The 13,230-nt window shown below is 45.8% G+C and overlaps 2 protein-coding genes across 8 annotated transcripts in view; one reads left to right on the top strand and one right to left on the bottom strand.

Annotated features, from left to right (window-relative positions):
- The window catches only part of VAV1 (vav guanine nucleotide exchange factor 1), a 74,854-nt gene extending 71,363 nt beyond the window's left edge, over positions 1–3,491 (bottom strand). Inside the window, exon 1 of one of the 6 annotated variants that reach the window (XM_079960015.1) lies at positions 3,086–3,491. In XM_079960015.1, coding sequence (XP_079816141.1) covers positions 3,086–3,118 — 33 coding nt within the window. In that variant the 5' untranslated portion in view covers positions 3,119–3,491. Of the gene's footprint in view, positions 1–1,300; positions 1,631–3,085 lie in introns of those variants that run through there. The other 5 variants (XM_079960012.1, XM_079960011.1, XM_079960014.1 and 2 more) reach the window with 5 other exon arrangements.
- Positions 3,492–11,371: 7,880 nt separating this feature from the next.
- SH2D3A (SH2 domain containing 3A) overlaps positions 11,372–13,230 on the top strand; it is a 31,386-nt gene continuing 29,527 nt past the window's right edge. The window contains exon 1 of one of the 2 annotated variants that reach the window (XM_079960046.1): positions 11,372–11,762. The gene's annotated coding sequence lies outside the window, so the exon portion shown is untranslated. The remainder of the gene's footprint in view (positions 11,763–13,230) is intronic. The other variant, XM_079960047.1, reaches the window with a different exon arrangement.

A 13,230-nucleotide genomic window follows, 5' to 3' on the forward strand; every position in this document is an offset into this window, starting at 1 on the left:
CCCACAAAGTTTACAGAGTTCTCAGAAATATGAGCTCTCTTCATTTCTAAACAAACAGCAAGTTTCAACCTGTTGTGCTTGGGAAATGCTTCAGAAGGCGAAGGCAGCATCTGCTAAATCGAATAAGGTCTGGGTGGTGCTTCTACAGGTGAGACCTCATACTTTGAAGACCTAAGCCCACAAACGATTCTCCCTCAATTTCCATCCTGCCACATATCACCTGCTGTCATTTTGGTATGTCTTATCAATTGCAGACGTTTCCCTTTTTTGAAAAACAACACCTAACTGAACAAGAAGTTAATCGTCATGGTCAAAATGAGCATCCCTTATTCTCATCAAGGTTTCTGATTCCAGAGTTTGCATTTTATGATGAAAAATTCACCAGGAAGGGCCTAACATTCAAAGGAACCACGCTCAAGTTAGTCTCGTATACGATCTACACACAGGTCTGTATACATTCCCTTCTTACATCTTGACTTGAGTAGCCACAGAGCCTCTCTCAGACCATATCAGCTGCCTGCAGCCATGGCTGCTCACATGCCGGTCATGCAACCTCGCCTTAGGTTAGGCCTGTGTCTTTCCATATGTATATGTCCCACATCACTCTTGCATAACCCCTTTCCGTGCTTCCTCCTTATTTCCACCAGCCGATTTCACCTCATCTCTAAACATGCACATACACCAGCAGAGGCATCAGCCCTTCTGTCTCACAGTCAAAGCGAAATCTACACATCTGTCCCACACTACTGTGCACCTTGAAACCCCTCCCCATCCTTGCTTTGCACAGCAGCTACGGGCACACCAATACTTCCCCACCCACACATGCAAGATCACACAGCAATTACTTCCTCAGAGGTAGCTTAACCCTTTTCCCACCAGATTCGGCATACAAATACGAGGTGGATTTCATGCTCCCGCTGATGGGTGGTGCGCTTAATCACATGCTCTCCCTTCCTGCTATCACAGCTCACATATGTTGGTGGCATAAATCATAAATACCACACTCGATTCCCTTGCTCTTTACTCTTGTTCTTGCTGCCTAGATCCTCTGACACCTGCCTCTCTCTACCCCAAATTATTCAGAGGCTAAAATCCCAAATCCCAACACACAAATGTCCATGGGGATGTCCAAAAGCTGTAGATCCCCTCAGCGACCAATGCTAGCTTCACAAGCTCCACTGAAGAATTTGTGGTTGCGAGAGACTGTGCTTCCACCCTGCTCTTTCTTCAGAGCAACGCAGACACAGAGACCTTGCTGGCTCAAATGACATGACCCTCTTTCCCTTGCCTCGTTGCTTACCTGAGACATTTGGGGGCGCAAGTTGATCTCTCGCAAGTTGACAGCGTGAGCCGTGAGGTTGTTGAGGAGCTGGCAGAGTAGGACGCCATCGCGCAAGGCTTGGGCCAAGTCGCAGACCTGGGCACCCTCCCAGGTCACTCTGTGGTTGGGGGGCAGCACCCGGCACTGGATAAGCCAGCGGGCGCATTGCTTCCACAGCTCCATTCTCACCAACACCCAAGGGACTGCTGCTCCTGGGTGCTGTGCTGGGGCCGCTTTCCACTGCCACCAGCAGCACCCTTCCTGGTGGCTGCGAAACTGCAACAGGCGACAGCTTCCTCTTTTGCAACTGACATCAGACCACAAAGAGAAAAAAAAAGGGCCGGTGTGGGGGCTGGGGAACTTCCTCACCCCACCCTGGAGGAGGAGGTGCCAAAGAAGAAGCAAAAAAAGCCCAGCTTTCACTCAACTTTGCTCAATTCTTTGCCAGGAGTTCAGGGTGCTATAAAGGCCTCTCTTTTCTAGCAGCAGTCATGGGTAGAGCTGTTTTCTGACAAGGCGCAGCTAAGGTGGTGTGCCTTAGTAGACAAATTTTGGGGTACAAAGCCAGGAACCAATATATTTCAGGTTGCCTCTCTTGGCAGAGTACACATTTTTTTAAAAAAAATACAAAGTCTGAAGACCGGGCTGGATCTTGAAGCCATGAGGTGCTTGGGGGCAAGTAACATTCATTTTATTTAAATGGGGTACAAAGCCGCGCAGCTCCCCCACTTGCTGGGGCGCCCCTGAGAGGCCAGCACCCTGGCGCGACGCACCACTAAGCCCTATGGGAAGGACGGCTCTGGACCTGGGAGAAGAGTCGGTAGAAGAAGATTGGAAGAAATTTGAAGACTATCTACAGAAATATTGTAAAATTAAGGAATGTTAGAAGGATGTTGGAATGAAGTTATGTGGTTTTAGCAGTAATGTTATAAAGGAGTATTTAAAGATGGATTGTTAACAGGTGAGAATGTAAAGTTATAATATATTAAGATAAATTATTAAGATAAAAGCAAAAATGGAAAGGATTTGCTGAAACAACTAATTGAACTAGAATACAAAAAAGGGAGGTGTGAGGAGGTCAGGGAAACAAGTAAATGAAAGTCAAGACATGGAAAGGTTGATTTGTTTTTAATTGTTTTTACTTTTTGTATTTTGTGCTTTTTTTTCTTTTCTTCTTGTAACTTTTTTTGAAACTTTAATAAATATTATTTTTAAAAAAGAGGGAAGGACGGCTCTGCAGCTGCGCTTTCCACTACCGCGGGAACATGGTGAAGAGCAAGGACATGGCATCCCATTTTACCTCAGGTGCTACCCCCCTCTGCTGCCATGCTGCCATGGGCTTCTGTGCTTGAGGCAATTGCACCCCCTCCCGCCAAAGCATCCCTTCTTACCTGGTTGTGTGGCGGCAAAGCAGACGTGACCACAGCAGGTTCTGGTGAGCTCTTGCGAGGTTTCGGCAAACTCTTGCCAGGGTTCCTGCACGGGGACGGCTTCTTGGGCTTCTGTGCTTGAGGCAATTGCTTCAGGCCTCTTCATGGGTGGGCTGGTCCCGGTGAAGATCCTCTCCTGACCTGAAGATCTTAAGGAGAGGGCTCATTCCTTCCCCTTACCAAGTGGTCCCAACATTTCTTGTGCTACCCCCCCCCCCACCAAACTAGCATCTTCATACCATTGGTATGGAGAAAATACACTACAAATATCATTACATCTGGTCTCTGACTTCAAAAAGGGCTCTGCCCAGACATAGTAAATGAATAATCCTACCCTTATCATGCTTACCCATCCTAAAATCTGCATGTGTGTGTATGAAAAACTCAACAAACGACATAATTGGCTAGCTAGCTAACTCGAATTCTAAATATTTTTAAAAAGAACCAAACAAGAAAAGCAACACGAAGTCAAGAAAACCACAGATCTTTCTCTGAGCTCTCTAAAACAGTCAGTTGGAAATGACAACATCTGAGCAGCTATATGTCATGGCCTTCATTGTTGAGCACGCATGACATCACAGAGGACAGGCAGAAGGGAAAGGTGGTTGGCTGAGCTGCTGTTTAAAAGGTCCTTGCACAACCTTGATATGATCACAGGGGTGCCAACTTGAATTAAATATTGAGGGGGCCCAGGTAAGCCCCACCCTGCATAACTGATCAAATTACACGGCACACTCACACCAATTGAATGGCAATGCTCATCAACTTTGGGAGGGCCTGGCCCCCTCAAATATTTTATTGGGGTGGCGAAAGGAACTCAATCGCTGTTTCTTGTGAGGTTAAGCAGAAATTGTAGCCTAAAAAGGTTTTAGATTTAAAAAATGACCCTGGCTCTGCTTTCTAACCCTTAAAAGATCATGGATTTGCCAAGTGGCCACAAATAAACCAACCTGACTATGCTTTTGTGCATATCGAAAAGGAGGGAATCTGCCGAAATATGCTCAGGATGCTTAATCTTGGCATGATGGACCTAAACATCATCACCAATTCATTTCAAGAGATCAGACAGTTGTTAGTGGATAATAATAATAATAATAATAATAATAATAATAATAATAATAATAAATACAATAGTCTATTAAACATTAAAAGCTTCCCTAAACAGGGCTGCAAAGTTGCAAGACCCCTGGTTCAAAAGATGGCAATGATTGAAAGGGTTATTTGCAACGGGAAACAAATCCCTTTTGGAAAAAGTTTGCAATTTAACAATATCATCATAATACGATAGGAAACTCTTGCTAGTTGTTGTAAACCAATGTGACATCTGAATAAACTTTGCAGACATAAACCTTTAATTTGCTCTAGTGTAGCAGCCTACAGAGAGCAACTTACAGAAAGAAGTCTCACTGCCCAGACTCCAGCCAAATGAATGATCAGATGGCTTTTTTTGGATGTTATGCTGAGCTCTGCAGCTGTAGGGAACAAAAATTGTCTCTGGGAAATGTTGATGCCTGTCATAGCTCACTTACAGCTTCTTGTTCATACAGGCAATTTGTTCTTCAGGCTCTTATTTTTCATTCTCTTTCCCCACAAGTTCTTGTGTATGTCTAGCCATCATTTCTTTCATCTCCAACACTTCCAGGGCCTTTACTTTTTCCAAAACCCCATGTTCTTTGCAGATCTCATTATTTTGCTTTTCCAAACTTAAGACTTATTTCAACATGATGCTTATTCTATTTTAGCTGCCTTTCTGTCACTTACAACACACCGGCACACTGTTCTTGAGGTCATTCTGTGTGTGGTAGCACTTTCATGTTTCCTGTTTAATTTTCAGTGACAAATTTTCAACATCCTCATTCAGTTTTTCTGCTTCAGCAGCTAATTTATTTTCTGCTGTCTTAGATCGCATCTAGCACAGAGAATGTACAAAGTTTTTATTCTTTGTAAAGCTTTGTATTATTTCATTTTTTAATGCTTATAAAACAGAGAGAACATCATAAGAAGGGCATGTCCATTGTGGCATGCATGCAAACCTGTAACACAATAAATAACATTAATATAACCTATACTTTCTTGGGCTCCATGATCACTGCAGACGGTGACAGCAGCCACGAAATTAAAAGAGGCCTGCTTCTTGGGAGAAAAACAATGACAAACCTAGACAGTATCTTAAAAAGTAGAGACATCACCTTGCCAACAAAGGTCCGTATAGTAAAAGCTATGGTTTTCCCAGTAGTGATGTATGGAAGTGAAAGCTGGACCATAAAGAAGGCTGATCGCTGAAGAATTGATGCTTTTGAGAGTCCCATGGACTGCAAGAAGATCAAACCTATCCATTCTGAAGGAAATCAGCCCTGAGTGCTCACTGGAAGGACAGATCCTGAAGCTGATGTTGGGAAAGATTGAGGGCACAAGGAGAAGGGACGACAGAGGATGAGATGGTTGGACAGTGTTCTTGAAGCTACCAGCATGAGTTTGACCAAACTGCGGGAGGCAGTGGAAGACAGAAGTGCCTGGCATGCTCTGGTCCATGGGGTCACGAAGAGTCGGACGCGACTAAACGACTAAACAACAACCACCACCTATAGAAAACTGCATAAATTGGGAATTATTAAGAGCATGGCACATCTTTGTAGTTTGCATTGCCTCAGTATCCTTGAGAGGGAAATTAATTAAGGTCAGAACAGCACCTGCCACAATTGCCCCCAGAGGAGCAAAGTAATGCTGCAATCCAGCCAGAGTTCTCCAGACGTTTTCAACAACAAACAGTAAATAAATTTCATGAAATTTATCATCAGTGCTCACAGAGCGACACAATTAAGCAGGGAGTAGGTGCTAAGAGGGATGTGGGTGGCGCTGCGGTCTAAATCACTGAGCCTAGGGCTTGCCAATTGGAAGGCCGGCGGTTCGAATCCCCGCGACGGGGTGAGCTCCCATTATTCGGTCCCAGCTTCTACCAACCTAGCAGTTCGAAAGCATGCCTGTGCAAGTAGATAAATAGGTACCACTCCAGCGGGAAGGTAAACAGCATTTCCATGCACTGCTCTGGTTTAGCCAGATGCAGCTTAGTCATGCTGGCCACATGACACGGAAAAACTGTCCGCGGACAAACGTCGGCTCCCTCGGCCAGTAAAGCAAGATGAGCGCTGCAACCCCAGAGTCATTCACGACTGGACTTAACTGTCAGGGGTCCTTTACCTAGTGGTAAAGTGTTGGTGGCTAAATATTGGAAATAAAATCATATACCCACCAAAGAATGGTTATGCAAGCTGACCCGAGTACAGTGGTACCTTGGGTTCAGAACTTAATTCGTTCTTGAGGTCTGTTCTTAACCAGAAGCACCACTTTAGCTAATGGGGCCCTCCTGCTGCCGCTGCTGCACGATTTCTGTTCTCATTCTGAAGCAAAGTTCTTAACCCAAGGTACTATTTCTGGGTTAGTGGAGTCTGTAACCTGAAGCATATGTAACCCAAGGTACCACTGTACTTTGAACTCGCGAAGAAACAAATCTAATGCTATAGTTAAGAAAGAATGGGATCATTTAAACAACTACCTGATAAATCAAGGTTCAGCACCTAAGATCTGGTTGTGCCTAGAATAGCACTGCAAAAGCAATAGTGTCCTGATACCAAGATGAGGAACCAACTGAAATACAGGAAAGTATCTTTACTAAGAACAATGAACTGCTGTGGTATTGGCGGAAGTCTTATTTGTTGTTTTGTAGGTAGTTTTGTATGCAGTTCTCTGTGTTTTAATTTAACAATTTGTTTGTACTGTAAAATATTAGTCTAACAATGAGTGATTTACTGTTATCCTAGTTATATATCCATAAATATTCTTTCCCCCTCCTTTTCTTCACTTTTATACTTCTTTTTCTTCTATAATTTTACTTTTCCTTTTTAATTTTTTATTTATTTACTTAATCTGTTTGACGACTATAAGTTTTGTTCTAATTGTTTGTGTATGCAACATAATTCAATAAAAAAGAAAGAAAAAGAAAACAGCAAGACCTCAGAGCCTAGAGCATGGGTAGGTAAACTAAGGCCCAGGGGCTGGATCACCTTTTAAATCTGGCCTGTGGACGGTCCGGGAGTCAGCGGGTTTTTACATGAGTACAATGTGTGCTTTTATTTAAATTGCATCTCTGGGTTATTTGTGGGGCACAGAAATTCATTCATTATTATTTTTCCAAAATATAGTCCACCCCCGCCACAAGGTCTGAGGGACAGTGGACCCGCCCCTTGCTGAAAAAGTTTGCTGACCCCTGCCCTAGAGTGTCAGAACTGGAGCATTCCTCTCGAACCAAGCTTCCCCCTTTTACCAAATGCACCCACAAGAGGTCGTTTTGCTCCATAAAATGCAGTCTTGGCAGCTTGCAATAAACCAGCTTCATCCACTTAATCTGTGATCTGCAAATAGCCTGTAACTTCCGCTGACATTCACATTTTTCTGCTTACAGGACACAGCTGGGCAACCAATGTCGCTACTTGGAACAGCAGTATTTTCAGGGGCACTGGAGGAGGGGCTGAATGTGGGGGCTCCAGCCAGCATTCTGGATGGTGCAGTGCAATTGCTTTGGGTAGCAACCTCGCGCCCCCCAACCTCTGAGGCTGTCCTGTGTTGTTGCCACATTTCACAGAACAAATGCATAATTTGTTGCTCATAAGTCAAACTCAGAAGAGTGGTCCAGGAGTTTGAAAAGAGCTTTTGTGCCATCTAAACCAATCCTAACCTTTTCCAGAAAAAAACAACAACTTTCTGCTGTGTTCCCACCCAGCCACCTGTGGAATAAGCCTGGCAAATATGCAAATGCAATTTATAATATTTTATTGCTTACCCTTTCTTCCACTACATTTATAGGATGGAAACTGAAGCAAGGTGAATTGTGTAAGGCCCTACAATAAGTCCATGGGAACAGAAATCCCCTAAGCGTCCAAATTATTGATTAATACACTGCTTAACATGGAAGTTAAGTCTCCCTAGCCACTCAGACTCTCCTGTCAAAACTATCAAGTTATCGATTTCTCCACTCCTTTGTGAGCTTTCTGCCTTCCTAAACTACTTTTCCCTTTTATTGCCAAAATCTGCATACTTAAGTGTTCTTTGAGATTTGGTTTTAATTGGATATTGCCTTAAGCATCCAGTTTCTGAGCTGAGAAGGAGCCTCTTGGTATTTTAAGAAGAAAAGGTGGAAATTAACAATGGACAATGGTCAGGTACAGCTATGAGGCTCTGGACTGCGGTGGTTTATAGGTGGCTCTTTATAGCACACAATATTGCTGAATAGTCTTTTAGTTTTTAGTCTGATTTATTGATCTCCTCTATTTATTTATTGTCTGTGGCAGCTTTTTTAAAAAAAATAGTTGCTTTGGCTGTGAACTGCTTTTGGGTATTGCTTTAAATAGAAAAGCACTCTGTGAATATTTGAAACAAATAAATAATAAAAGATGTAGCCCCCCAGTTGATAAAAAATGTATTGAAAATAAGTAAAAAAGATAAAATATTGCAATTAGCCGCTCAGCTTACCAAGAGACTGGGTTCAGTTCTACCTCCCCACTCCATACCAAACAGCTGATTTAGCAGGATTTCTCCTTTTGAAAAAGAGCCTCAGCGGAAATGTGAGCTGCGCTTAACGTGAATGTGTACCTCACGTTCAAGAATTATTCAAATCTGACTTGCAATGGGTGAGATCAAAAGAGTACCTTCCTTTTGGTAGTTCCTTATAAAGAAGCAAGATCTTACTGAAGCCTTCAATACAGCAATGTATACCAGAGTTTAAGAAAAATATTCTAAGTATTCAGGCAAAGACATTCTCCAGGACTGAGTCATCAGAGCGAAGTATTCAAAACACAAGAGGATGCAATAGCTTGAAAGGGCAAGGTGGGAGTGAATCAGTATTTGTGATAGCACTGGCATATGTGAAAGTGGGCTGGGTTCAAGCAGAACCAGGACCAATAAGAACTACTGCTGTGTTTCTAGGTTCAAACACTAGGCATGCAGTGGCCCGTTTGAGCAGATCTCAGCTTTGAAGAGCTGGGGAATACTTCATATCCTTGTAAGGTGGGAAGCTGAGCTCTTGTTCTGGTCAATCTTTAATATTTACTTTTTCATCAGTTTGAGGAATATATTATTATACACAGCAGAGGTTTTCAACCTTTCTGAGTCCAAGGCTCCCTTGACCAAGTCCATTCTTCCTGCGACTCCCCTGTGAGGCTCAGGAGCCCAGTTATGCCACCCATTACCTGCAGAGCTGGCAGCTTCTCACCCCTTTTCGAAAACCCTCCCTTGGCAGCCTGGCAGTCTCCTCTCCTTGGGAGTCCTCCGGGCAACCGCTTCTGGTCTCTGAGCTGCCCCTCCTGCCCCAAAGAGAGATGCCTCCCCACACTGCCCCACAGGCACCTGGGAAGAGGATGCCACCAGCCTTAGTGGCCCAACGAAGACTGGCCAAAGGTGAACATGAGGCCAGCACGTTACCTGGGGAGGCAGCAGCGGGCGCTGTCGGGCCTGCATGGCGGAAAGGCTCCTTTTCAACACTGGGCACTCAGCTCCCAGGCAGGGTTCACAAGGCCAGTGTGGCACTTTTCTGCCTGGCCTCCCACTTGTCTGTCCATTCCCGACAGCAAGGGCTGGTGGACTGGCTGGCTGGGCTCCCTCGCCCGCTTGCTTGCTTACTCCGAGGCCACCTCAGCTCCTGGCAACCAGCACCCCCTGGCCAGCCCCAGAGGCACCATTCGCCTGCACAGCTTGTAGCCAGGGCTGCTGCAACAAACAGCTGTGCAAGCCTTTGGGAGGCCGAGATGGGAGAGGGCATCAGAGGAGGGAGGGAAGGAAAGAGGGACAGAGGCCAGTGTTGCCCCTGGCACCCCTGACCATCATTCAAGGCACCCCAGGCCTTAGAACAGGGGTTTTCAACCAGTGTGCCATGACCAGGGGCGTCTTGCCCATAGAGGCAAGTGGCGCGGGGCACCTGGGTGCCAAGTTCTGGAGGGTGCCAGGGAAGAGGCGGAGGCTGCCCTCGCCCACTTCCTCCATGCCGCACCAAAACAGTGCCACACCCAGAGCCTCTGCCTGCCGTGGCCACAGATATGCTTAAGACGGCCCTGGCCATGACACCCTGGGGTGCCTTGAATGGTGGTCTGTCTCAGTGGCAAATGCTTCTTATAGGTATTCATGGTGGGGGAATCACAGCAGTTTCACCCTGGAAACTAGCTATTAGTATTGGATATAAACTATAAGCAATTGTGTGTGGTTTTTTAATTTAAAAAAAACAAACACCTTTTAATTCTGTGATCTGAAACATACGTGCTAGGGAGTAAGGCCCAAGGAAGTTCTTAGGCTGCAATTCTCTACACAGTGACCTGGGAGTATTGAATCCATTGAATCCAGTAGTCTGAGAAGTCTGCATAGACATGTATAGGATTGCAGTTAGGCTGCAATCCTATGCAGCAGCACCCCCCCAGCCTGGTATCCTCTAGAGGTATGTTCTAAAACACCTGGAAGGCATCAGATTGGGGGTGGCTTCCATGCAGTATGTACACTTACCTGGGAATAAGACCCATTGCATTTGTATTTATTTTATTCTCTTTGGTATCCAGACCCTTGGTCATCTTGGTAGCCGTCCTCTGCACATGTTCCAGCTTGTCAGCATCCTTCCTAAATTCAGATCAAGGGAGGTAATAGTACCACTTTCTTCTGCCTTGGTCAGACCACACCTGAAATACTGTGTCCATTTCTGGGCACCACAATTTAGGAACGATGCTGACAAATACAGGGATGTGAAGCATAGGAGACTACTCTTAGGGGCAGTGCCAGATTTACGTACTGTATAAGCTAAACAAGCTATAGCTTAGGGCCCCCCCAAAAAAATTGTAAAGAAAAAAAATATCCAAAATATAGGATAAAAGATGAATAAAATAAAACCTACTATTATTATTTCATGTTATAGCAAGTTTCTAGAAACTAGATTATGAGTCTTTGTAAATTGTTTTTCCAAAGGAACTTTTGCTATCGCCAATGTGTTTGCATTATTAAGTATGTTATGACTAAAAAATCATTTTAAGTTAGAGCTTCATAATTATTTCACTATTAATATATTTCTTAATTGTATTTCACTATTAATATACTTCTTAATTGTATTTCAGTTCAACAATTACTTTGATAAAATACATGTATTTTGTTATGTGCAAATGGCTTTAGATACCTATTAGGTCCATAAATTACCATATAGCATATATTCAACACACAAAAACAACCGCAATTTGTTGTTGACAAAGGAGAGCTGGACATATAAAGGGCCCCATTACCTTCAGTAGCTGAGGGCCTCATCAAACCTCAATCCGGCCCTGCCTAGGGGATGAGGTCCCTTCGGGTGCGGGTCCCCCCAAAAAGTTGATTGGCATTGCCATTCCAATAGTGCGCGCGCGCTGCGTCTTGCGATCGATTATGCAGGGCAGGGTTTACCCGCCCCCCCCGGCACTATTTTACTCAAGTTCATTCCATAATTGTGAAGCATAACTAGGAGGTGCCCCCCCCGGCGGAGGGACATTTCCGGCCCTCTTCCGCGGCTCCGCGCCTTCCTATTGCGCCCAGAAGCGCAGCGCAAACTGCGCGCGCCAGGGAGTCGCCAGCGGGTTTGCCGCTTCGGACGGGCCCGGCTTGCTCTGGAGGAGAGCCGTCGCCCGGGTTCAGCAGGTGGCGAGGTCGGAAGGCGAGGCGCGCCCGGGGAAGCCCCTCCCCGGCTGCAGGTAGCCGCGGGGAGGAGGCAGCAGGCGCGGCTCGACGGCGGGCAGGCACGACGAGCGCGGCGCCCGGGCCTCGCATGGAGGCGCTGCGCGGTCGCGGTCGCTTCCAAGAGAGCTCGGCGGGAATCGGGAAGCCGCCGCGGGCTCCCTCGGGGCGGGGAGTTCCGCGGTCCCCACCTTTGAAAAGGTGGGGCTTGCCTGGGAGCCACGCTCCTTCGGTGGCGCCTTACTCCTCCTCGCCGCCGGCCTCACCCACCCGAAGGAGGAAAGGTACGTCTCTGGGGTTTTTTTCTGTTTAGTGAAGGGTCGGAGGATTAGGCTTCTGGGCCGCCTGTCCTTTTCCAGGCGCGGAAAACGGAGCTGGCTCTCTGCTACCATAGATGGGCTTCGGCGGAGCTGCGCGCGGCCGCGTTTCCTTTCCCACCGGGCGCGCCGTTTCCTGGTCTCTGGACTTGGGAGGAGAACTTCGCGGCGCGCATTTTTCGCCGCCGTGCAGTGCCGGGTTTACGTCTAAGCTAAACAAGCTATAGCTTAGGGCCCCCCAAAAAAATTAAAGAAAAAAAAACCCTGGATGTACATTTTCAAAATATAAGATAAACACAAATAAAATAAAACCTACATACAGCAACAGTGTTTTAATATACTTCTTAATTGTATTTCAGTTCAACAATTGCTTTGATGAAATACATATTTTGTTCTGTGCAGTTGGCTTTAGATACCTATTAGGTCCATAAATTACCATATAGCATATATTCCACACAAAAAACAGCAACAATTTGTTGTTGACAAAGGAGAGCTGGACATAGAAAGGGCCCCATTACCTACAGTAGCTGAGGGCCTCATCAAACCTAAATCCAGCCCTGCCGCCGTGGGGTTTCCGTGTGCCAAATTCTTGGTATCCTTACCTGGCATTGCAAGGTGGGCATTTTTGTGTGTGTATGTGTTTTCCTCTGTCCCATCCCCCCCCACAACACAACACCAAGTCGAACGCCACATACAAAGTGATCACCACCCAAGAGCTGCACACCTTTTGCAGGTTGAAGGGAATTGGACAACATTCAGAAACTGCTAGTAATGATATAGCCCCGAGTTCGCCCCATGGCATAGTTGAGTAGAGTGCATTTTAAATTGGCATTCCACTTGCTCAGTAACAAACGCTGAGCTCAAAAGTGGCACACAGGGATCTGAGAAATGTAAAGCTGGAAGAACACTGCAAACACTGTAATATCAAACACAATAGGTGAAGGTAAAAGGTAATGGAGCCCTGGATGGTTAAGCCTAGTCAAAGGTGACTATGGGGTTTGTGGTGCTCATCTCATTTTCAGGCCGAGGGAGCTGGTGTTTATCTGCAGATAGTTTTCCGGGTCACGTGGCCAGCATGACTAAACTGCTTCTGGCACAGCGGAACACCATGATGGAAGCCAGAGCACACGGAAATGCCATTTACCTTCCTGCCGCAGTGGTACCTATTTATCTACTTGCACTGGCGGGCTTTCAAACTGCTAGGTTGGCAGGAGCTGGAACAGGGCAACAGGAGCTCTCTCCATCGCGGGGATTCAAACCGCCAGTCTTCCAATCGGCAAGCCCAAGAGGCTCAGTGGTTTAGACTACAGTGCCACCCGCATATGTAAAGCAAACAACAACAACATCCCATTCATCAACCCAATCCATACAATTCACTAAAGTCATAGTAACTCATAGTATTGCCAGGATACTTCCTAATCACATGGAACCTTCC

This window comes from Podarcis cretensis, assembly GCF_951804945.1.
Source record: "Podarcis cretensis genome assembly, chromosome: 17".
Classification (NCBI taxonomy): Eukaryota; Metazoa; Chordata; class Lepidosauria; order Squamata; family Lacertidae; genus Podarcis; species Podarcis cretensis.